This window comes from Polypterus senegalus, chromosome 4, assembly GCF_016835505.1.
Source record: "Polypterus senegalus isolate Bchr_013 chromosome 4, ASM1683550v1, whole genome shotgun sequence".
Taxonomy (NCBI): Eukaryota; Metazoa; Chordata; class Cladistia; order Polypteriformes; family Polypteridae; genus Polypterus; species Polypterus senegalus.
Window position 1 is genome coordinate 238,757,659 of NC_053157.1, and position 24,875 is coordinate 238,782,533.

Here is a 24,875-nt window from a genome sequence, read left to right on the forward strand (position 1 = left end):
TCTGTTGTCCAGTTTTGGTGAGCACCATGTGTGAATTGTAGCCTCAGTGGCCCATCCTGAGCTGACTGGAGTGGCACCCGCTGTTGTCTCCTGCTGCTGTAGCCCACCTATTTCAAGGTGCAACGTGTTGTGCATTCTGAGATGTCCTTCTGCACACCTCAGTTATAACGAGTGCTTATTTGAATTGCTTTTGCCCACCCAACCCCCCAACAATCAACAAGCAGCATTAATAAGGGTATGACAAAGCGCTAGAGAGCGGGACAATGATGCCTAAGTGTCGAATCTTGTGCCAGTCAATCTGAAGCGTACTGAGTAGAGTCAGTGTCCAAACACCGCTATCACGTGACCTGCGACGTTTGAAGCTTCAAACGTCCTCAGTGCTTCACAGCGCACTTCGTTGGTTTGGCGCTAAATGAGCAGGTAGCCTATTTATATAAAATGCGTCATTCTCATTCAACAATGTTGAGTTTTACAGATTTGGAGAGCTTTGGTGACAGATGACGACTAAAAACGGAAAACTGCGTTCAAAAGTTACATTTATGGACAAGGCCTTAGTAGAATAAGATGAATTCGGTCTCTTCTGACCTTTTACTAGTAACGCGAGATTGAAACAGCGAGCGCCGCTTTTCTTGTGTGCTTTTGATTTGTTGCCTTGACCTCAGTTAACCACCAGATGCCGCTGTTCATACTGGAGCTGATGTTTCAAAGCTTTTCGGCACAAATAGAAAGAAAGCCTCAAAGCTTCACGAGACTTAATTTTCCCCACCACTACAAAGCGCCCAGTCCCAGCATTAAGTCGAGTGTTGGGGCGCACTGTGATAAAAGTCGGAATGTGACGTCAGAGTCCGTTTACTGTCTACATATGACTTAAAACCTCTAAGCGAATCCTAGTAGGATCGTTGTGCGCGCTTCGATGTTTGATGAACGGTTCGATTTGATGAAACAAATGCCGACATACAAATGTATTAGTGGTGCTTTTATATTCAAGCGTCGGATATTCCCGCTCGTAATGTCACGATACAAACTCTCTCTATATATATCTATATCATATTTTATGCCGTCTCTTTTTTCTGGGGCTTCCTCCTGATAGGCAAACAGCAATATATCGCCATAACGAGTACATTGATTTTCCAACTCTCTGCATTTAGAATCCTTACATTTATAGATGATTTCACTTTCTTGATGAAATGATACATTTTACGAAGCGTTATTGTTTAAATTAACTTTTAATAATTACACACATGGGGGTGAAACGGTGTTGAAGCGTTGCATTTCTGTTCCGGAGGTAGTCACGTCGCTCTTATTCCCTGCCTGCAGTTTCCATGTTTTTCCTGCTGGGTTTGCACAGTGGGCTCCGGTTTCCTTCCAAACAAATGCAGATTTGCTGACACTAAAATGATGCCGCTCTGTATTTGTTTGTGCTTGTATTCACCTTACGATGAGCCCATGCCCGTCCAGGGTTGGTTTCTGCCTCGTCCTCTGTTCTAGCTGGAATGGGCACATCCCTGGATTGAATCATCTTTTTCAGAGATATTGCGGTAAGGGGTCACCGGAATTAAACCCTCCTCTTGTGTTAGGGTCTGCGCCGACCCGTTTTAAATTTTAAATGCATACAAGAATCACATACATTTCTTTATTGAATCAAGGTTTTTGACATTGTCTGGAACCTCTATTTCAACAAAATAAAGCAAAATATATATATATTTTTTTACTAAATTAAAAAGTGCTCTGGTTGAAATTATGACCTTTGTGTTGTTAGGGTCGGTTTCGAACCAGTTATGATAATACGATGATAAAGCAATAATTAGAGCCAAAACTGAAATCCTAAGCGCACTGTCAGCTGACACACTGACAAGCAGCTCCTCTCCTAATCATGTGAGCTTTCTCATTTTGCGTGGCTTTCCAGGATACCTGCACAAAAACAAAACAAACAGAGACGGTCATATCCAGACATGTGAGGTGAATTCACTCATTTGAGTGGCCATTTGACTTGCAGAGTGCACATTTACAATTTGCAGCATGCAAAAATGAGAAGAAGATTCACAGTGAGCCAAGTTCTGGATCATATTTTTGGTGAAAATGAAGGAGAGGACACAGAGCATAGCGATTCAGATGAGCAGGTTTCTGAGGAGGAAGACAATGTGGAGTATCATCCAGAAGACACAGACACATCTGATGAGTCGCATGAGGAGGTCACTGGTGCTGAAGCTGCTCCTGCTGAAAGATTCAAGTCCAAAAATGGTAAGATCTTTTGGAGCTCAGTACCTCATGATGTACATGGCAGGGCAGCTGCTGCAAATGTCATCCAAATGACCCCTGGAATCACAAGGTTTGCTCTGACCAGAGTCAGTGACATCAAGACATGTTTTGAGCTATTTATGCCATTGTCACTAAAAAGAATCATCATTACTATGACGAACCTTGAAGGAAAAAAAGTCCATGGCGACATGTGGAAAGACATTGATGAGGAATACCTGGATGCTTTCATTGGTGTTCTTCTTCTTGCTGTAGTGTACAGATCCTGCAATGAGGCAACTGATAATCTATGGGAAGCATCAACAGGCAGAAATATTTTCCGGGCAACAATGTCACTTCAGACATTTCAAATGATATCAAGAGTCCTCAGATTTGACAACAGAGAGACGAGAGCGAGATCTGACAAGCTTGGTCCCATCAGGGATGTCTGGGAGAGATGGGTGCAGCTCCTTCCGCTGATGTTCAACCCAGGGCCAGAGGTGACAGTGGATGAACATATTGTCCCTTTTCGAGAAAAATGCCCCTTCTGACAATACAAACCCAGAAAGTCAGGGAAATATGGCATAAAAATCTGGGCAGCCTGTGATGCAAGAACCAGCTATGCCTGGAATCTACAGATTTACACAGGCAAGGCTGCGAGTGGCATCCCTGTGAAAAACTAAGGAAAACGTGTGGTCCTCGATATGACCACTGGACTGCAAGGTCACAATATCACTTGTGACAATTATTTTTACCAGCTATGACCTCGGACGAGAACTTCTCAAGAGGAAACTTATCATGGTGGGAACAGTGAAGAAAAATAAACCTGAGTTGCCTGCTGAAATCTTGCAGGTGAAGGGCAGAACTCCACTTTCCTCAAAGTTTGCTTTTACAGACACCACCACTGTTGTCTCATATTGTTCAAAAACAAACCGGAATGTGACACTCATGTCTACTCTTCACAAAGACGCAGCTGTATCATCAGGAAGTGACAAAAAGCCCACAATTATCCACGACTATAATAAAAACAAAGGAGGAGTGGACAACCTGGTCAAGATGACAGCCACATACACATGCCAGAGAATGACCAGAAGTTTTACAACATCCTTGACGTGTCTGCATAGAATGCATTTTTGTTGTGGAGCCACATCCACCAAGGATGGAACTCAACCAAAAAAAAAATACAGGCGGAGACTGTTTCTTGAGGAGTTGGGAAATTCCCTTGTCAAGCCACACATTAGGTGAAGGGAACGGGTGCCCCGAGACCCAGACGCTGCAGCCTTGGTCAGACAGCTGCAGAGCTCACCCAGCACTCCATCCTGACCATCAGCAACACAGAGAGAATCTGCATCAGCATCTTCCTCAACAGCAACCGAAACAGCACCAACCTAGTCAGGCCGCCTGATTCGAAAAGAAAGAGGTGTCAGGTCTGGCCAAGCAGTAAGGACAGAAAGACAAATGTATTGTGTTTGAACTGCAAGAAATATCTCTGCAGAGAAGACACAAGAAGTGTCACTTTTGGCCACACATGCCTCTAAACACACACATACACAAGCATGTTCTTGCACACGGAGGATTTAACTCTGATTTAGCTTTGTATTAGTTTTGGAACTTGTAATTGATTTCTATTTGTTCGATTTTCTTGATTGTTTTTTGTTCATTTGACCATGCAAGTATATATTTTGTGTCCTGAGCTGTTCTGCTTTTCATTTTTTTTCAGTTTAAATTAAAGTTCTATTGTTAAAAAAATATTTTTTTTTTGCCTTTTCTTGATGTAAATATCTATGGGTCGAAATTGACCCGTAACACCATAGATGTCACTTTAGTTATTAATGTTAAAGTAAAAAAATAAATAAAACAATTTTATTTAAGAGATGTGTTCTATACCCCTCAGTATTAGTCAGGTAACACAACAACCTTTTATTTATTAATATGATTCTCTTGAGGTTCATTTTACCATTTTATTTAAATTGAAATCAAGCGGTATACTGACAAAAAAAGGCCCAGAGGCCCTCACCAAAAGTATTAAAACCAACATTTTCATGGCTAAGGAAGCCTAACAAGGCAACCAAGAGATGAGAAAAAAATTGGATGATAGCTTATTGTTTTTAGTGTATTTTATAGCTGATTTAATACATGGGTCAAAACCGACCCGTTAACATAAGAGATGATAACAGAAAGCTAACACAAGAGGAGGGTTAGTGGGTTTTTAAACTCACCCCTTCCCGGTTTCAGACGACGAAAATGCATCTGTTGTGTTGTTTGAGCCATTACCCCATCATTTGAATCGCAAATAAATCCTTCAACATGGAATTTTAAGGGCGACTGCTACTTGTCACCATAGAGCTAAAAAAAAAAAAAATCCCTAATTTTCTTCTGAGTTCAAAATTCCTCTTTTTTTCTAAAATGAAATGTCAAATACCAAAAAAGTAGACGGACTAGTACTGCAGTGCTCTTGCCCCAAAAATACCCACAGCTGAACCCTGTTTGGCACGGCTCCAGTTTGTCCAAAAACCAGAAAGAAAAGTCACAAGTCAGGCAGCCATAAAAATATTAAGACTTCAATTTTGCTTTTTGCCAGTTGAACCTCCGCCCAGTAACTATACCCAAAACCTGGACCACCACCAACATGGCAGCAGCAGCACCCGGTATCCAGTGGGGAAAAGGGGCTGTGCAAGGAAGACAAAAGGGCATTTACTCTCCAATCACCATTAACTAAAAAGCCATTTTCTGGGATTCAAACATTACCTTCATCCTCCAGCTTAGATGTTTGCACCTGGTCAGCCTCCAAGACGACAGGACCACTGTGAAGGAGCACATTCTGGCTGAAGGAAGCCTACCTGTCTGCAGCTCTGCTGGATCCTGAAGGTGGCAAGAGGAGGAAAACAAAACAAAAAAGAAGCCATAACAAGATGCCAATAAGACCCCTTATTAGGAAGGCAAGCCAAGCGCCCACCATTTGAAATACACCAAACTACCCCAATTTAAATTTTGTAAACTAAAAAAAGAATTCTGCATTCCAAATATGGATTATACATTTGAGTAATTCACAAGTTATCAGTACAGGACTACCTAATGATTAGTTAACTCACTTCTCACAGGGCAGCTCTGAGTACAGGGTCTGCTGCAGAGGGATAGCAGGCAGCAGCAACACACTAGGTGAAGATCTAAAGAAAGTAAAGGAAGCAACATCAACAGGAACCCAAAACAGCAGACAAACTTACACTGTAGTGGCCAAAGCAATGGCATTTCAAGACAGACGATATAAAAACCACAGAGCAGCACAAAAACACAGGATTCATCATCACCACAAAACCCAGCTTTTCAGCCAAGGCCTGCTGAGCTGCAGGGTCCACAAAAGCAAACATCTCAAAACACAAATCTCTTCTAATAGCTTAGGTAGGCCACTCCAGATGTGCTGTCCACTGTCACCAAGCTTGTCAAATAGTTATCCCCTGTGTATGGGCACCTGGGCAATGCAAACCTCAAGTCAGCACTGAACAGCCAACCTCTCCTCCCCACTTTCACACTGGGCAGACGGCATCTACCCATTCACCAGAAAGCTCCACTGGGGCAGGCTGGAAGCAGAAGGTCCTGGGTGACCCAGCAGTCCCCAAGAGTCAGCACAAGGTTAGGGTCAGTCCTGTTCACGATGTGCACTTCCACAGCCACAAGATCGCTCAGAGTTTTGTCACAGGGTAGTCAGCATCCACGTAGTAGGAGCCATAGGAGGAATCTGACCATTGAAAAGAGGGGGCTTTACTTCACAATCACACTCTAACCACATACTACATGGATCAAGGCATTGACAATGATCAGCAAATCAAGCCAATCTGTGACCCCAGCAGTACCTGTGGTAATGACCAATTCCAGGTCAAATGGCCCTTGCTCTACTACTGGCAGAGTTGGTGTCACAGGATACACCTCAGCCTCCACTTGCACATCCTGGCTTCCCGAGTAGGTGCACTGGAAGAATAACCTGAGGAGAGAAACACCACATCATAGCAGGTAGAGCACATTTAGGGTCAGAGGAAGCAGGTTCAGAAGCCGTACTTGTAGACACTGTCCCTGGTGATGGAGCCCTCTGGACCACTCCTCACAGTGATGGCAGCAGACATGGTGTTCTGGCAAGTCACGTTGCCACCAGCCATCTGAAACAGGATCATCATTCACTGCTGGTTACTACATTTTAATAATGGTTCTAGTAAAATCACATTGCCTTAATATTTCCAAAGAGGAAAATGGGAATGATTAGATTCTACACCAGACATTAACCTCCATTGAACAGGTAGGACAACTCTATACATCTGAGCCACTTTTAGCCAACATTGCTAAGTCGCCAGAAGGGGTCTCACCTGAACTGTGCTGCCACAGGCACTTACTGGAAACTGGTACATGACAAAGCTGGACAGGCTGGTCACAGGGCTGCAGCTGGGGGAACTGCTGTCCACCAACTGGATGGACCCAAGATCCTGGGGAGGAAGGGTCACATTATCAGATACCACCACAAACTGGCCTTTGAGGGTGCACTGCACTGCACTGTCACTGGACAAAGCAAACAAACATGAATATCCAGTAGCAGCCACCTTTGCTCACTCACATCTTCCAACCACTCACCATCATTGGCATAGTAGCATGGACTGGTGCTGCTCCTTGAATCGTAGCAACAGTTGCTGGCTTGACAGTCTGCTTGAGTGATGGATGAAGACCCTCCATAAGAGAGCTTCTCACTGGCTGCAACTGCACATCTCAGCAACACTCACAGATCGGCGAGCTGTGATGGCAAAAGAGCCCATTTAGAAGATGGGAGAGACACTCAGGGTGCCATCCCAGAAGAGAAATCAGAACAGGCTTAGGGCATGTGAAGGTTTTCAGATTTGTGCGAGATACAACAGTAATGATCACAACATACTGGGAACTCTAAATAAGCAGGAGGCGCAAAAAGACACACAGCTTTATTCTCAACGGCAACCAATGGCTAAGTGTCGGCACTACTGACCTTCTCAGATGCATAACCGTAAGGGGAAGAAAATGTCACCGATAATGTGGTTCGACTGGATATTACATGGAGGACGACTCCTGGGAGATTGTCACCTTTACCAGTCCACCACTCGTCTCTGAAAAGATAAAAATGACGAGATTTACTGGAATACGCAGGCGCTTACAAGTCTCAATGCTCGGGTACACGCCGCACTCACTCTGGAGATAAACGGCAAATGACAGCCTCAGTGACCATTGTGTGGGAGATCTGTCTGTTAATTTAATGAGGGAATCAGGAAACATTAATCAAGAAAGGAGATGAGAAACGTGTCAACTATCAGTATTTCAAGAGAGAGGCTTTGTAAGGTTTGGGAATGACCCGTTAATTAAGTACTAATAAATAAACACAAAAAGAGGGTTTTGGTGAAGGTCTTTAAAAAATAAAATAAACGTATTAATATTTTTGAAGTTCGTAAAGTAAATGACTAGAAGTTAGATCAGCCGTATTTTTTTAATTGAAATTCCTTTGCTGAAATGATGTATTTTAAAACAAATTCCTACATATAGCGCCTTTTGACCAAAATAAATAAATAAATAAATAAATGCATCGTGCTCCTACACTGCTTTAGTTCAGCTTTTTTTAAACAACTATTTCCCAAATGTCCTCTTTCTCTCTTCATTTTAGCGCTTTAGTATTGGAGATAAGTTTCCCGTTAACGGCGAATCCTAGTTTTTCAAGGGGAAATTTATGATGCAACTCGTTAATGTATGCAGTCGCGCACCAGTGCGTCACTGTGCTGTGAATCCAGTTATTAAGATATTTTCATTAGCTGAGGGGAATAAAGGGGATTTCTTGAGACTTATTTAACTTAAGTTGGTGTTCAGGCCCCTCTTGAGATTATTACACTGGACATGTGCAAACGATACAAATTAAAAGAAGAAATAAGAAAATGGTATGAGCAGCCGTTTGGTGGAGCTTATTTTGAGTCTCGAGATCTGATCTCTTACTATATAAAAGTCCCGTGAGTGCTACGCAGGCGCGGAGTTTCACACACGCCCCGTCCTTTTTGCAATGCACGATGGGATTTTTAGTTTCGTTTATCCAGGTAAAAGTTGATTTTCTACTCCAGACTGTGAGATATCTTCTTCTTCTTTCTTTCTTACTATATAAAAGCGGTCGGGATTATCCTTCTGTCCCGTGAGTGGAAAGCGTAGCGGTTTTCCGCTTATCACAGACTTACTACTTGTATCTTGCGGTACGAAGCGACATGATGTGAGCAGAGTTCTGGAGCTCCCATCGTTCCCTTGGTTTTGTGCGCGATGCGCTGGAAAAATAGACAAAATTATGTCTCTGGAAATAATTAATGTTGATGGAGTACAAATGCCTCACCGCGTAGTAAATATCAATGGGGTTCAAAAGGGCGACCTCAATATAGAAAAAACAGTTTAAATTTCATCACAAAAATAAAAGAAACTACGAGTATTAAAGTAATACCGCTCAAATGCAATATTACCAAATTAATGAGTTTGTATAAAATATCAGATTGATCTACATATTGAATTGCCTTAAGAAGTGGTCAACTTAAAAGTCGGTCGCCTTTAAAGGCGGGTCAGCTTAGTATAAAAAAAGGGGGACTCATCTCCCTCGGTTTGTGTCATTTCAACCATTTAGTTTAAAGTGTGTTATTCACTAAGCAGTCATTAGGTGGCAGTGTGAGCTCAAGAAAAGGCCCTCGTCAGGCAACATCGGAAGAGAAACTGAAATCACAGCTGACTTGTGCGTTTATCTTCACAACGATTTCAAAGGTAAGTTTATTTTTCTGATATGGTTCGGCATCAGAGGGTTTACTGAACAAAACGATTGCACTAAGTATCAAGAAATAAGTATAAAGAACTTTCCTTTTAAACATGCTCTACCTTAAGGTTCAGGTGTCACTTAACAGTAAAGGAATTCACTAACACTGATTTTTCCAAATGTTTCTGTTTTCATGAAGAATCCAATGTTTTGTGATCGTAAACTGTAATCAACACGATGAATGTACTGTGACTTCACTATACACTCACCGGCCACTTTATTAGGTCAGCAAGCGATAACTTGGATGGCGCCAGTGTGTGTGGCATATCGTCTACCGCTGTCTATTTTGCTTATGTCTTTGTTATTTTTGTGTGTCATGCTAAATGTCAACTCATTACTGGTGTGTGATCACCGAACACTTCTGGAGCTTCATTTGTCTGCTGTAAAACTTGTACAGTTGGACAACGGAGGACGAAATTTTCCAATCTGGAATACCAGCATTCGTCTACATTGCTCCAGGTCCACCTCTCTGGAGGAAGCGTCATAGACGACGAGGTAAACTCGGCGGACGGTTGAAGTTAAAGGCCTGTTTTGTTCGATCTCCCAAAGTTTATCTGGCTCATCATAGGTTGACTCCTCACCTTTTTGCGTCATGGCACTCCCGGGACCCTGTGGACTCCTTGCTTGTACCTATTTTTGGTTCAGATCAGGCTGATGCCACCCCCATGCCCCTGCCCAGTTCACCTATGCCAGCGAGGAGCGAATCTCCAGAATTTGTGACCTCTGGGGCGCTCCGCTCACTATTGCGGCTTCGGACCCGGCTCCCATCAGGATAGGTCTAGTGAACGCTAGATCTGTAATGAACAAAACTTTTATCTTAAAGGATTTCTTCGCCCCTCATGGATTGGATTTCCTCTGAGTGACTGAAACCTGGTTGTCTCCCGGCGAGTCCAGCGTTGCAGTATGAATCGTTGCAGTGTGGCTACTCGTATTTTAATTACCCGCAGTACTCAGGTTGTGGTGGAGGTTTAGCGAATGTCTTCAAATCCCACTTTAATTGTAAACGGCGGTCTCTAGCTGTTTCTTTCTCCAGCTTTCAATGGAGTATTTTTGAGTTGGGTCGTTCTCCTGTGCTGCGGCTTATCGTCCACCAAAGTATAAGAAGGATAAGTAAAAGTGACTTGTATGATTTCTTGGCTGAATTTATGACAGAATATGACGGTTTTAATTGTTAATGAATTTAATATCCATGTTTGTTGCACTGAAAAGCGTTTGGTGAAGGACATTTTTCATTTAATAGACTCTTTTAGTCTAATTCAGTCTGTAACTGGTCCTACTCAGGAACGCGGGCATACGCTGGATCTTGTCTTACCTCGCGGTTTATCTGTTCTTAATCTGGAAATTGGTGATGCAGTGTTTTCAGACCATATGCTCGTTTTGATTTTGTTCCTCTGTCAATTTGCTAAACCGTACGCTCCTGCGCTCTTAAATCGTCCACTGCCATTCCGTTCTCCTCTGTTTTATTTATGATGTGACCTCACAGCCCTCGGTGTCTTCAATACTGAAGAGCTAACACTTCTGTTTAATTCTGCTAGTCAAACTGCTCTGGACTCTGTGGCTCAACTAAAGCCCAGCAGCTCTGAGCCGTGGCTAAACATTAATACCTGAGCCTATAGACGGGAGTGCAGGAGAGCTGAGCGGAGCTGGAAGATGGACAGGTGGCAGGTTTCTTTTGAAATTTGGAGAAATAGTTGGTTGTGTTATGAGAAAGTTTTGAAAGCTGCTAGATCAAGTTATTGGCTCTAACTCTCACAACCCCAGTGTACTTAACACATTGAGTTCTGTACTTAATCTTCATGAACCAGTCTATCTGGAAGCTTCTAGAGAAACTTGCAAGAAATCTCTTGACTTTTTTTCTGGAAGGTTGTAATAATACATTTTATTTATATAGCGCCATTCCCATGTTCAAAGCATTTCAGAGTTTTAAGATAGAGTGGCAGGGTATATTGCATTGTACAAACCAGTTAAAAAAAATGAAGATTAAGACAGTAAATTCAGAGAAAAAGCCTAAAAGACAACATATCTGATGGTCTCACACACACAGGTTACATGAACATCTTGACATGGAGGTAAACTGAAGGGTAATAAAGTCAAGTAGAGCTAAAAGCCATCCTGAACAGATGAGTTTGGAGTTTTTTGAAAGAATTCATGGACTCAACCGACTATATATATATAAATATAATATTTATGCTGTCTCTTTTCTGGGGCTTCCTCCCGATAGGCAAACAGCAATAGATCACCATAACGAGTACATTGATTTTCCAACTCTGCATTTAGAATCCTTACATTTATAGAGGATTTCACTTTAATACATTTTACGAAGCGTTAATTTTGTTTAAATAATGAATACTGTTAATAATTTCACACATGGGGTGACACGGTGTTGGATTGTTAGCATTTTTGTTCCGGAGGTCGTCACGTCGCTCCTATTCCCTGCCTCCTGTTTCCATGTTTTTCCTGCTGGGTTTCAAGAGTGGGCTCCGCTTTCCTTCCAAAGAAATGCAGATTTGCTGACACTAGACTGATTCCGCAGTGTATTTGTGCGCACTTGTATTCACCTTACAATGAGCCCATGCCCGTCCAGGGATGGTTTCTGCCTCGTCCTCTGTGCTAGCTGGAATGGGCACACCCCTGGATTGAATCATCCTTTTCAGAGATATTGCGGTAAGGGGGTCACTGGAATTCAACAGGGGTCCCAGGTAATTCACAACAGAGGAGCCGAACCTGTTCTCACCAAGATTCTCACACCGCCACCTGGTGGATTCCAATAAATTTCAAGTACGGGCGCAAGAATAAACATTGCAACACTTGCGTAGCAGGAGTGTCCGCTGAAAGATGAAGTATATACCTGGCCTTACAATTCTTCAAAGAGTGTAAAGCCGTTTTTGGGACTCTGTCTAATATCCATTGACTACTGTAGACAAGAATTTTAAAAGGTATTCAATGCCGTTAGAAACCAAATGTAGCAACTTAGTGGTGTGACACCAACCAACTGAGGAGGGCACAACACTAAATGCCATTTCATTTACACTCCCAGCAGCTGAGAGTTGCTGTATTCCAGATGTGACAAGAGCACAGCTTGGACCAGATGTTGGGCTGCAGTCAGCTACGAGCTCACCATACTGATATGCTACAAAGTGAATCAAGAAGGAAAATGTTTCAACATAGTCATGGAAGGAGAGGTAGTCAAGCCAACAGCATCCCGAAGGATGAATTGGCAGATGTTGGCGACAGAGCAAAGATGAAAAGAGATGGTGTGATTCAAAACCACACACCCAACAAAATTCACTTGTGGTTCATTCCTGCTCATTGCTTTATAACCAACATGTAGCAGACGGCATGTCATTCAATTACAGGTACTTTTGCACCATAGCACTAAAACACACAGGAAGGGATGATAGTGCCTAGTGATGAGGGGCACAACAGGCAAGACCCTGACCATTGAGCCAATCAAGCCATGCCAACGTTTAAAGCAGCCATACTGGTGCATTTGGTTAGCCAATGTGACCACCAATATGAAAATGAAATTTGCCCATTGTAGAAACAAAGTATCCAAGATAAAGTAGATGAATGTCAGCTCAAAGCCTCCATGCGATACCATGAGCTGCTCAGGGTAGAGAGGGTAACTCAGACACATCCCAGAGTTAAATAGAAAGCAGTTCTGTACAAGCAGACAGTTCCCTGGTCGTCCAACAACCCATTAAAAACACTCCTTGAGTAGACTTGGCAAAGATGGGATGTGATAAGTAAAGGAGGCCAGCAATAAATGCAACAAAAGAGTTCAAGGGTGGGTTTACGGCTGAAGTGTAGGTCACAAACCATTTCATAAACCAAAAATCGACAGCTAGAGCTTTAGACAAGACCCACAGGTGTCACTCCATTTAAAAATTGCACAAGATTCCAACCATTCATGAAGAGCCTTTTATTTAAAAATTTCAGATTTACTTTCTGCTTGTTCAACCTTCTCAAAGCAACTATAGCTAAAACCAGGATCAGCATCAACATGGCAGCTGCAGCTCCCAGCACCAGGTATCCAGTGGGAAGAGAGGCTGTGGGAGGAAGACAAAGGACATTTACTCTCCAAGCCATACAGTAAAGGATGAAGACCTCAAGCAGAACTCTGGACTACTCTAGAAGGATCAAGATGGTTACCTTTCTGCTCCAGTCTGGAGGTTTGCATACCGTCAGCCTCAAAAACCACAGGACCACTGTGAATGAGCACATTCTTCCTGGATGAAGCAGTTTGTGCCACCTTGTCTGCAGCTCTGCCAGATCCTGGGAGAAGAGAAAAAAAAAAAATTCTGTTTAGCTTCACACACCGAGCCCCCTTTACCAGGCAGTCAACCAGATTTCACACCCCATGTCTATGAGACAAGCAGTCTCCACACCAGTGTGCAAAGCATCAATGACAAGGCACTGAATTACTGTAGTAACAGTGACACCATGTCCTACAAAACAAATACCAAAGCCAAAAACTGCCACAGGCTACTTACTTCTTACAGGGCAGCTCTGAGTACAGGGGTCTGTGGCAGAGGGATAGCAGGCAGCAGCAACACAGTAGATGAAGATCTACAGAGAAAAGCCAGGGACACAAATCGTGAAACCACACAGCAGAGAAGCTTCGGATGTCACTGGTTGGTATCCATACACCGATTTCCAAACTTAAGCCCATCACAGTATTTCAAGCAAGACCACAGAAACAGGGCAGGATTACCCTTTGTCACAAAAGCACCCACCTTTTCAGCCAAGGCTTGCCGAGCTACAGGGTCCACAAAAGCAAACATCTCAAACACAAATCTCTTGTAATGACTTGGGTAGGCTACTCCAGATGTGCTGTCCACCGTCACCAAGCTAGTCAAATAGTTGTCCCCTGCGTACGGGCACCTGGGACAAACAGACCTCCAGTTAGCACGGACCAGCCACCCTCTTCACCTCACCCTCCCACAAGGTGGTCACCTACCCATTCACCAGAAGGCTCCACTGGGGCTGGCTGGAAGCAGAAGGTCCTGGAGTGACCCAGCAGTCCCCTAGAGTCAGCACAAGGTTAGGGTCAGTCCTGTTCACGATGTGCACTTCCACAGCCACAGGATCCCTCAGAGTTTTGGTCACTGGGTAGTCCGCATCCACATAGTAGGAGCCATAGGAGGAATCTGACCATGGAAAAGAGCAGAAATTACATACCCTAACCATACGATTCTCGTAACTACAAATCTACCAGGTTTTATTGTACCTTCAAACCATTCTGTGAAAGGAATGGAAATAAAATGATCATGGACCCCACCCAACAGTACCTGTAGCAATGACCAATTCCAGGTCAAATGGCCCTTGCTCTACTACTGGAAGAGGTGGCGCCACAGTATACACCTCAGCCTCCACTTGCACATCCTGGCTTCCCGAGTAGGTGCACTGGAAGAATAACCTGAGGAGAGAAACACCACATCACAGCAGGTAGAGCACATTTAGGGTTAGAGGAAGCAGGTTCAGAAGCCTTACTTGTAGACACTGTCCCTGGTGATGGAGCCCTCTGGACCACTCCTCACAGTAATGGCAGCAGACATGGTGTTCTGGTAGGTCACATTGCCACCAGAAAGCTGAAACAGGGTCATCAGAGATTGCAGTAATTCTAAAGTCATTGCAGGGGATTTCCATTTCTAGCACATCAGCAAGACATTTCTAAGGTCTGTATGGTCCAACAAATTTAGAACAAACCTGATCCCCTTTACTAGGACAGAATTACAGAATGAGGACTAAAATATTAGATCCACCACAAGCCATCAGGTCTAATACAGAGATTGATTACTCAGCTCTCTGGCTTCCTATGGTTGACAGAGTGCTTGTTGCTGCACATCACCAAGATGGAGTCTCACCTGAACTGTGCTGCCACAGGCACTGACTGGAAACTGGTACATGACAAAGCTGGACAGGCTGGTCACAGGGCTGCAGCTGGGGGAACTGCTGTCCACCAACTGGATGGACCCAAGATCCAGGGAAGGAAGGGTCACATTCTCAGACACCACCACCACAAACTGGCCATCCAGGGTGCACTGCACAGTCACTGGCCAAACCAAACACAAGCATGAATATCCAGTAGCAGCCACCTTTGCTCTCTCGCACTCTCCAACCACTCACCATCATTGGCATAGTAGCATGGACTGGTGCTGCTGCTTGAATCATAGCAACAGTTGCTGGCTTCACAGTCTGCTTGAGTGATGGATGAAGACCCTCCACAAGGGAGCTTCTTGCTGTCCACAACTGCACATCTATCAGCCGGAAGCTTAAGAACTCGACGACCTTTTTTAAAAAAAAAAAAAAAAAGTGTGGGTTTATTTTAAAGACTCCATGTTCCAACCCTGAACAGAAACATACCTGGCTTAGGGCATGTGAAGGTCTTCAGATTTGAGCGAGATCCAACGGCAATGGTCACGACGTATTGGGAGCTCTAAAGTGAGCAGAAGAGGCTCAGACCACAAATGACATACAGCTTAATTTAAAAACAGCAACCAACGGCTGAAACATCGGCGCTACTCACCTTCTCAGACGCATAACCGTACGTTGAAGAAAAGGGCACAGTTAGTGTGGTGCGGCCAGACTTTTCACGGATGACAACTCCTGGGAGATTGTTGGTCACCTTTACCAGTCCAACACTCGTCTCTGAAAAAGTTAGTTTACTAGCTTTACTGGAATACGCAGGAGCTAACAAGTCCAAGTACCGAGGACACGCCACACTCACTTTGAAGAAAAACGGTCGGAGAGCCGGCAATTGACAGCATCATCATCTCGTCACCATCGCATTTTTTGGTCAAGTCTCCTGACGCCGCATAAACAAACTGCACCCCCATCAGGCAAACGACCAGCCAGAAAAAGCACCAACAATCCAAACGTGCCATGCTGTGAATTCACCAAACAGAAACGCCACATGAACAAGAGAGCGCAGGTTTAAATCATCAGCGGCGGCGGCGCGCGCAAGTGACTCGTTAGTGAGAAAGCGCGGGAAGTCTGAGGAACTCCTTCTGCTCGTGCGGCTTTAATGAGCAATCAGCACGTCACGGCATCGGACTGATATGTCCAGTAGAAGACCGCGTGTAAGTGACCGCTCAGCAGTGCGATCTTTTAATTTAGTGAGGGAAATCAGGAAATCTCAACTAAGAAAAAAAAAAAAGGAGAAACGTGACAGCTATAGGTACGAGTATGTCTAAAGAAGGGCTTTGTAAGGTTTTAGAATGACCCGTTAATTAAATACTGATAAATAAATCAGAAGAAAGAGGGTCTTCCTGAATGTTTTTTTTAATTCACAACGTTTTTGAATTTTGGAAACTAAATGACTAGAAGTTAGTTCAGCCGTATTGTTTTAATTGAAATTCCTTCCGGAAATGATGTAGAAGAAAAAAAACCTCCATAAAAAAATATTATCTTTCACATACTTTCTCGTGGTTCAACTTTTTTAACATCTATTTCCCACTTTCATCTTTCTCTCTTCATTTTTTAGCATTCCATTTTAACCTTTTATTTCATTTCATTGTTTAGCACGCATGTTCTAGTATTTGGAGATGAGTTTCCCGACAACGGCGAATCCTAATAACGGGCATTTTTTTTTCTTTCGTTAACGTATGCAGTCACCGTGCCGCAAATCCAGTTGTTATTATTTTTTTTTTCATTAGCTGTGGGGAATGAAGGGGATTTTTTTAGACATATTTTACTTTAGATGGTATTCAAGCCCTCTCTGTATCCTTTAATTCCCACCCCTGGTGCAGTGAGGACTTCTCTTCGTTGATTCGCCCTACTTTTGTTTCTCACACACAAGGGCATCGCGATGTCATCGGAAAGTTGAACAGGGTGCTCATCGTTTCAAAAGTGAACTTTTTTTTCACTGATGAGTGTGCCTGTCCTTTCTTTTGCTTTTGTCCACGAACCAGTCCGTATCCGAATTTAGCCGCTTTTAAGGGCTTTTTCGTATTCGGTTATTTAATTACTATGTAGTGTTTACCTTATGTAACTTTTCACAAGTGTATTTATTTCCACTGATGGGTTAATAACGAAAACATTTGTCAATTGTCAATCAACGACTTTGCAGTGCGTATAGCATGAGATGAGTCCTGGAATAAAACAAAATGTAGCCCATATTAAGATAAATAAATGAATAAAATTACTTTTAAAAAGTCTTCAAACATTTATTAAAATGGAGCTATAATAAACCGAGCGTAGAGCTGCTTTGCAATAAGCTTTTTGTTCGTCAAATATTTTGTGTATTAGGCTGACACTGGTCATGATTTGTTTTTTTATATTAGGCTGACCCGCCTTTTAAGGCGACCGACTTTTAAGTTGACCACTTCTTAAGGCAATTCAATATGTAGATCAATTTGATATTTTATACAAACTCATTAATTTGGTTATACAGTATTGCATTTAAGCAGTATTACTTTAATACTCGTAGTTTCTGTTATTTTTGTGATGAAATTTAAACTCTTTTATATATTGAGGTCGCCCTTTTGAGCCCCCCTGATATTTACTACGCGGTGTGGCATTTGTACTCCATCAACATTAATTATTTCCAGAGACATAATTTAGTGTATTTTTCCAGCGCACAAAAGCAAGGGAACGATGGGAGAACCAGAACTCCTGCTCACATCATGTCGCTTCGTACCGCAAGCTGCAAGTAGTAAGCCTGTGATAAGCAGAATACCGCTACGCTTTCCACTCACGGGACAGAAGGACAATCCCGACCGCTTAAGAAAGAAGAAGAAGAAGAAGATATCGCACAGTCTGGAGTAGAAAATCATCTTTTACCTGGAAAAACGAAACTACAAATTTCATCGTGCATTGCAAAATGGACGGGGCGTGTGTGAAACTCCGCGCCTGCGTAGCACTCAAGGGACAGAAGGACAAACCGACCGCTTTTATATAGAAGGATGATGATTTGAGTGGTCACTTCAAGGCAAGCGGGCAGCAGTGATGGGAAGTAACGAAGTAGAATTACAATTGTTTCTGTTTTTTTTTTTTTTTCTGTAATTTTATTTACAAGATTTATCTGCAGAAACTTTTTACTTTTATTCCACTACATTTTATAGCACATATCTCAACCTTCCAGTCAGTTACACTTGGCGATGTATTTTTACAGTCATGACTACATGAGTAGTTTCACGAAGCAATAAAAGAAGTCCTACAGAAAGCAGGGTGTACAAAATTCCCTGATATTTGCTGAACCGAGTCAAGACACGCCCACAAGACTATGCACGGCGTTTTGTTTCTGAATTGTAACGCGCTCACAGTCTCTACCTGCTTGTTTGTCAGTAACGCACAACACACAGTTACAAAAGTTAACAGCAAAGTTTTTTTTTTTTTTTTGCAGTGTTCACTGTAACTTAATATCTTAGCTATTGTTGCAACTTATGTTGATGTTCAGTGCAAGTATACAAAAGCGCTATTATGGCTATGTTTGCTATTTGCGAATGAACATATTGTTAAGTCTGTGCACTGTTGACCTTTGAGGAGAGATGCGCTGTATATTACAACGCTACAAGACGTTAAAATGTGTTGATTTTTTTTAAACGTAAAGGTATTTTTTTCTAAATGAATGCCGTCTTGGGCATTACGCTGTACCTTTAATTCTGGTTAATAGTGCCACCTACTGGTTTGATTAAACAATACGTAAAGTTGAGTGATGTTTAACATTGCTCTTCCTGAACACTGTGTAACTTTGACATTTAATTAGTTATATGTTCATATATGTATTCCATCGGTATTTATGCACTTATTGTATTCATTTATTTCTGTTTAGATACCACACATGTATACAAATCTATCAAAGTACCTGAAGCAAGCTGGTGAAGGGTATTATCTACTCTCTGGTGTAGCTGCGGTTCTTTCTAACCGAAGAATTAGGCCAGCAAGTGCACAATCAGCACAGTAACGTACAACTGTCCCTCACACTGGGAAACGATTGGCGAGCACAAACAAATCGATTCAGCATTGCGTTCCGCGAGAGAGATAAACGAACGATCCCGCTAAGCCAGCCTCATTCGTTTGTAGTGCTTCAATGGATCGCCGTCATGTCTGTGGTTGGTCGCCGCTTGATTATGTGGTAAAATGAGCCAGTTTGTCCAAGCATGAATTCATCTATCGAATGACAAACCGCCCAATATTAGTGAAACAATACCGTTGACGCATCACAGAGAGATTTCCTTTCTCTAATCTAATCTGGTCGAATCTAATCTAATGTAAGTTTATAATTATTTCCACCCTCCATTTGACAACCAGTAAAACACTCAAGTGCTGTCATTCTTCTCATCTTAAGACCGGGACAGAGGAGGAGAAAACAGACAAGCTTGTGAAATGAAGGGACCTCGGAGCTGGTTTGATCAAAACCGAAAAAGCTAATGTGACTTAAGAATTTGATGACTTTCGGGGTTTTGTGAGGGGTAAGACAATCAAGTCGGGATGGGGAGCATGCACTGGTACAGCGCGTTACCGCACCCACCACATGACGAAACAGCACGGGATCCCGGTTGGCAACCACCCAGGCAGACATGCGGTCCAGTCCCACCCTCCAGAAATGACCTATCTGTCGCAGCCAGGTGTTACGTGAGCGAACCCTTGGCCTGGTCCAGCCAATCAAGTCCTCAATAAGGATCACCCTCTGGTAATTGCGTCACATGGCCATAGTGTCTACCTCAGTGAGGACTTCACTTGAACACTTAACACCAAACAGCTGGTCAAGAGGGCCAAACAGCAGCTTGACTTTCTGAGGAGGCGGAGGAATTTTGGTATGTCGACTAAGATCCTCGGCATCTTTTACAGCTACATTGTTGAGAGCATCTTGACCAGCTGCATCACTGTGTGGTACGGCACCACTACTGCTATGGACTGCAAATGCCTGCAGAGAGTGGGAAAGACTGATGAGAAGATCACCAGGACCCCACTGCCCTCTCTGTAGAGCATCTACAACTGCAGAGTCCGAAGGAGATCTGCCTCGACTCACCCCCAAAACAAACTGTTCACACTTCAACCCTCAGGCGAAAGGTATAGAAGTATGAAATGAGGGCTTCCAGGCTAAAGAACTCTTTCTTTCCCAAGGCCATTAGCCTCCTAAATAACTGACTGGAGTTTATAACCGCGGGCTTCCTCATTCTATCGACCTCACACAACTGTGTTTGACTTGTCCATCACACACCTACCTGCACATTACACTTTATACTTCTATTCTGTTTTTATACTTTATGCTGCCTCTGTCACTTACTATCTGTCTGCTGCTTATGATTTATGTTTATCTTTATATGTTGGTTCTGTTATTTGGTGAAGAAAGAATTTCATTATACTGGGAAACGTGTTTCCTTACTGTGCACATGACAATAAACTTTGAACTTGAACTAGTGATGTAAGCTCCCTTACAATGCAGGTCATGTGCCTCATTCGGGACTCCAGGAGCAACAGAAATTCAAACCAGCGGGACCCAAAGATTCTCTGAAGAGACACACATGATGGAGTCCAGTCTTCGTCTCAGGTCACCGGATATCGTCCATGTCTCACAAAAATGGAGCACCAGGACTCTGAAGACTTGGACCTTCATCATTTTTCAGATATAAGGAGAACCACACACCCCTATCAAGTGACCTCATGACCACTCATGCTCTCTTAATCCATCTATTGGCTTCATAGAAAGAGTCACCAGAGATATGAATGTCACTGCTGAGGTAAGTAAACCTCTCGATGAGGTCGACACTCTCTCCGCAGACACACTGCTGATGGCCGTGCCCAAGAAGTCATTAAAGGCTGTTTGGTTTTTTTCAGGACCCTTACAAGGCCAGACACTCAGACTCCTCACTCAGTCTCTTGATTGCACCGATCAGAGCCTTCATTGACTCTGTGAATAATCACAGCATTATTAACAAAGTCAAGATCAGTGAATCTTTCTTCACCAACAGATGCCCCCCATTCACTGGACCCTACGACACTATGCAACACTCAGTCCATGCAAGCACTGAACAGAGTAAGAGCAGAACACACCGCTGATGGACTCCAGAATCACCTGAGAGGGTCTGTCCCCTCTCTGCACAGCACTCACAGTACCAGTGTACAGACCGGCCATGATATCCGACAACCTTGAGAGGATCCCGTGAAGTCTCATGATGTCCCACAGGGCAGCTTGATCAACTGACTCAAACACTTTACGAAGGCTGTAAAGAAACTCTGTTGATATTGGTGTTTGCGCTCCAAGAGAACCCTCAGTGCCAGGATGCAGTCGATGGTAGACTTCTTAGGCGTCAAACCAGACTGCTCCGGTCACTGGTAGGTGAGCAAGTGATCACTGATCCTATTGAGGATGACCCTAACAAGGACGTTACCTGGCACTGAGAGCAGTGTTTTCATCCTGTAGTTGCTGCAATCCAGGCGATCACCCTTCCCTTTCCAGATAGGGATGACAAGTCCCGTTTTCCAGTAACTTGGGATGAGGTCCGTCTCCAAAATGGAAGGAAAGATTATTTGCAATGCCAGGAGGACAGCTGGCCACCAGCCTGGGGAAGTTCACCCACAGATACCACAGAACCCTGCATCCTTCCCTTCCCTCAGCTGGTCCACCACCTTTGCAATTTCAGTGAGGCTGGGAGGTTCACAGCTAATTGGAGGATCAGCTTCAAGAACCGCAGACCCAGAGATGTCCAACATCCTCACAGGAGGATCAGCTCATCACTGATCTAATCTATGCAAATATAGTCTAATATAATATAATATAATATAATATAATATAATATAATATAATATAATATAATATAATATAATAATTTCCTTCTTCCTTCTGACAACCAGTAAAACACTCAAGTGTGTAAGACAATGAGGATATCATATACAGTCATATGAAAAAGTTTGGGACCCCCTCTTAATTCTTTAATTTTTGTTTCTCATTGGCTGAGCTTTCAAAGTAGCAACTTCCTTTTAATATCTGACATGCCTTATGGAAACAGGAGTATTTCAGCAGTGACATTAAGTTTATTGGATTAAAAAAAAATATGCAATATGCATCATAACAAAATTAGACAGGGGCATAAATGTGGGCACCCCAACAGAGATATGACATCAATACTTAGTGGAGCCTCCAAGCAAGACCAAGGAACTGGTAGTGGATTTTAGGAGGCCCAAGCCCCTCCTGGACCCCGTGATCATCAGAGTTGACTGTGCAGAGGGTGCTGACCTATAAATACTTGGGAGTGCAGCTGGATGATAAATTGGACTGGACTGCCAATACTGATATTCTGTGTAAGAAAGGTCAGAGCCGACTATACTTCCTTAGAAGGTTGGCGTCCTTCAACATCTGCAATAAGATCCTGCAGATGTTCTACCAGACGGTTGTGGTGAGCGCCCTCTTCTACGCAGTGGTGTGCTGGGGAGGCAGCATAAAGATGAAGGACGCCTCACACCTGGACAGACTTGTTAGGAAGGCAGGCTCTATTGTAGGAATGAAGCTGGACAGATTGACATCTGTAGCAGAGCGATGGGCGCTAAGCAGGATCCTGTCAATCATGGAGAATCCACTGCATCCACTGAACAGGATCATCTCCAGACAGAGGAGCAGCTTCAGTGACAGACTGAGGAGACTCCACACTATGCGACTCTTCACACCTGCTGTCTTGTCTGAAGTCTTTGTCCACATAACTGGTTATAAAGCAGCTTTATTTTGCAGAGTCACAGTGAGAAGAGTTTTAGAAAAGTAGACAATCAATATACATGACAGCGTCAGGGCTCTTCTGAACGCCGTCTGTTGGGTGGGGCAAGTTTATATACCCCTAGAATGCGTGATTTAATATCATTATGAAATATAACAGTCAACACGTTTATTATAAACAATCCTTGAGCCTCTTCAACGTCCCTTGCAAAACTTGATTTCTTGGCCCCGTTTGTTATGGCGTTCAGATGTAAGCTAAGGGAAAACGTGATAAGGCAGACTCAAGTGTGGAATGCTCAGACATTAAGTCCTTCAGACAAATATTTTTCTGTTTTGCTCAGCAAAACATGCTTTTACATAGTGTATGGTGTGGACTTGACCCGGACACAGATAGGCGGACATGTTGTACTTCACCACCACACGTGTTTTATTTACAGTTATTTACAAATATTTAGTCACTCAGACTCAGTTCAAATAAGTGCACAAACCCCAATACTCGGTCCTGGCCTCACAATGCCTTTCTTCGGGCCGCCTCCACTCCTCTCTGGTGCCTTGTCCTGCTTCCACCCAACTCCAGCCATGATTGAAGGGAGACGGCCCCTTTTATATACTCCCGGACGAGCTCCAGGTGGTTCCCGGCATTCCCCTCTTGGCCACGCTACAGCGTGACAGAAATGCCGGCTGTTCTCCCGGCAGTTCCCCGGGTGTCCTCCTAAATCTTACCCCCAAGCACTTCCTGGTGTGGCGGAAGTGATGAGGTCACAAATCCCCAAGGCATTGGGGCGCCTCCTGGCGGTGACCACAGGCCTCTATAGGGTGGGGCTTCCATGCCCTGAACCTGTGGCCCACAAAGCAACAAGGAAGGCGGCCCCCACGTGATCCCAGTTGGTCACATGCACATCCTCCAAGGCGTCCCTGCCGGGTCGTCGCCCCTGGCATCCGCGACAATGGTTTTGTAAAGCTTACTTCTCAGACATGAATTAGTAAAAGGGAACGAAGAGAACATTCATCTTCCACACTTCCACCCTGGGGTTGTAAACGCTAACGTTATTCAAAGTTATTGTCTCTTTTTACATGCATTTTTATTACTCTTTAATTTAATATTGTTTTTCTCTTTTGTATCAGTATACTGCTGCTGGATTATGTGAATATCCTCTTGATTAATAAAGTATCTATCTATCTATCTATCTATCTATCTATCTATCTATCTATCTATCTATCTATCTATCTATCTATCTATCTATCTATCTATCTATCTTACCTCTCGATGCTGTCCTCCTATAGCCTGTGATGAGTGTCTGGATGCTGGATGGAGGTATTTCTGACCATTCTTCATACAATCTCTCCAGTTCAGTTCAATTTGATGGCTGCCAAGCATGGACAGCCTGCTTCAAATCATCCCATAGATTTTCGATGATCTTCAAGTCAGGGGACTGTGATGGCCATTCTAAAACATTGTACTTCTCTCTATGTATGAATCCTTTGTAGATTTCAAACTGAGTTTTGGGTCATAGTCTTGTTGGAATATCCATCCCCTGCATAACTACAACTTTGTGACTGACGCTTTATCCTGAAGAATTTTTTGAAACTGGGTTGAATTCATCCGACCCTCGACTCTAAAAAGGGCCCCATTCCCTGAAATAGTCACACAGCCCCACAAAAAGATGGAACCTCCACCAAATTTGACAGGAGGTAGCAGGTGTTTTTCTTGGAATGTGTTGTTCTTCATCCACCATGCATAGCATTATTTGTTCCGATCAGATAACTCCATTTTTGTCTCATCAGTCCAAAGCACTTTGTTCCAAAATGAATCTGGTTTGTCTAATTGAGCATTTGCATACAACAAGTGACTCTGTTTGTGGTGCGAGTGCAGAAAGGGCTTCTTTCTCATCACCCTGCCATACAGATGTTCTTTGTGTAAATTGTGCTGAGTTGTAGAACGATGTACAGACACACCATCTGCAGCGAGATGTTCTTGCAGGTCTTTGGAGGTGATCTGTGGGTTGTCTGTAACCATTCTCATAATCCTCTGCATATGCCACTCGTGTATTTGTCTTGGCCTGCCAGACCTGCTAGGTTGGTTTAACATCAACTGTGCCTGTGGCCTTCCATTTCCTGATTCCATTCCTTACACTTGAAACTGACAGTTTA

General features: G+C 43.3%; 2 protein-coding genes and 1 pseudogene across 2 annotated transcripts; 1 reads left to right on the forward strand and 2 right to left on the reverse strand.

Annotated features, from left to right (window-relative positions):
- The first annotated feature begins 2,027 nt into the window (after positions 1 to 2,027).
- On the forward strand, positions 2,028 to 3,558 carry LOC120528934 (annotated as a pseudogene).
- A 2,357-nt stretch (positions 3,559 to 5,915) lies between these two features.
- Positions 5,916 to 6,864, reverse strand: LOC120528935 (zona pellucida sperm-binding protein 4-like). Its single transcript, XM_039753011.1, has 5 exons — positions 6,836 to 6,864; positions 6,591 to 6,780; positions 6,289 to 6,386; positions 6,087 to 6,214; positions 5,916 to 5,971 (listed from the first exon to the last, which is right to left on the reverse strand). Exons 1-5 carry the CDS (start codon positions 6,862 to 6,864, stop codon positions 5,916 to 5,918), a joined length of 501 nt encoding a protein of 166 aa, XP_039608945.1.
- A 6,043-nt stretch (positions 6,865 to 12,907) lies between these two features.
- On the reverse strand, positions 12,908 to 15,992 carry LOC120528233 (zona pellucida sperm-binding protein 4-like). Its single transcript, XM_039752349.1, has 12 exons — positions 15,801 to 15,992; positions 15,600 to 15,721; positions 15,437 to 15,509; positions 15,200 to 15,361; positions 14,938 to 15,125; positions 14,564 to 14,661; positions 14,362 to 14,489; positions 14,031 to 14,220; positions 13,807 to 13,954; positions 13,564 to 13,639; positions 13,223 to 13,345; positions 12,908 to 13,119 (listed from the first exon to the last, which is right to left on the reverse strand). Exons 1-12 carry the CDS (start codon positions 15,955 to 15,957, stop codon positions 12,923 to 12,925), a joined length of 1,662 nt encoding a protein of 553 aa, XP_039608283.1. The 5' UTR covers positions 15,958 to 15,992; the 3' UTR covers positions 12,908 to 12,922.
- Positions 15,993 to 24,875: the final 8,883 nt, after the last annotated feature.

Bases quoted from the DNA above. Each gene is read 5' to 3' on its own strand.
- LOC120528935 (XM_039753011.1), bottom strand. From the start codon at position 6,864: ATGCCAATGATGGTGAGTGGTTGGAAGAT. The intron at 6,387-6,590 runs GTGAGACCCCTT...ATCCTGTTTCAG, and splicing joins CCTGTGGCAGCACAGTTCAG to ATGGCTGGTGGCAACGTGAC. The intron at 5,972-6,086 runs GTACTGCTGGGG...TTCAATGGTCAG, and splicing joins GGAATTGGTCATTACCACAG to ATTCCTCCTATGGCTCCTAC.
- LOC120528233 (XM_039752349.1), bottom strand. From the start codon at position 15,957: ATGGCACGTTTGGATTGTTGGTGCTTTTTCTGGCTGGTCGTTTGCCTG. The intron at 14,221-14,361 runs GTACTGTTGGGT...TTCCATGGTCAG, and splicing joins GGAATTGGTCATTGCTACAG to ATTCCTCCTATGGCTCCTAC. The intron at 13,640-13,806 runs GTGGGTGCTTTT...TTTTCTCTGTAG, and splicing joins GGCAAGCCTTGGCTGAAAAG to ATCTTCATCTACTGTGTTGC.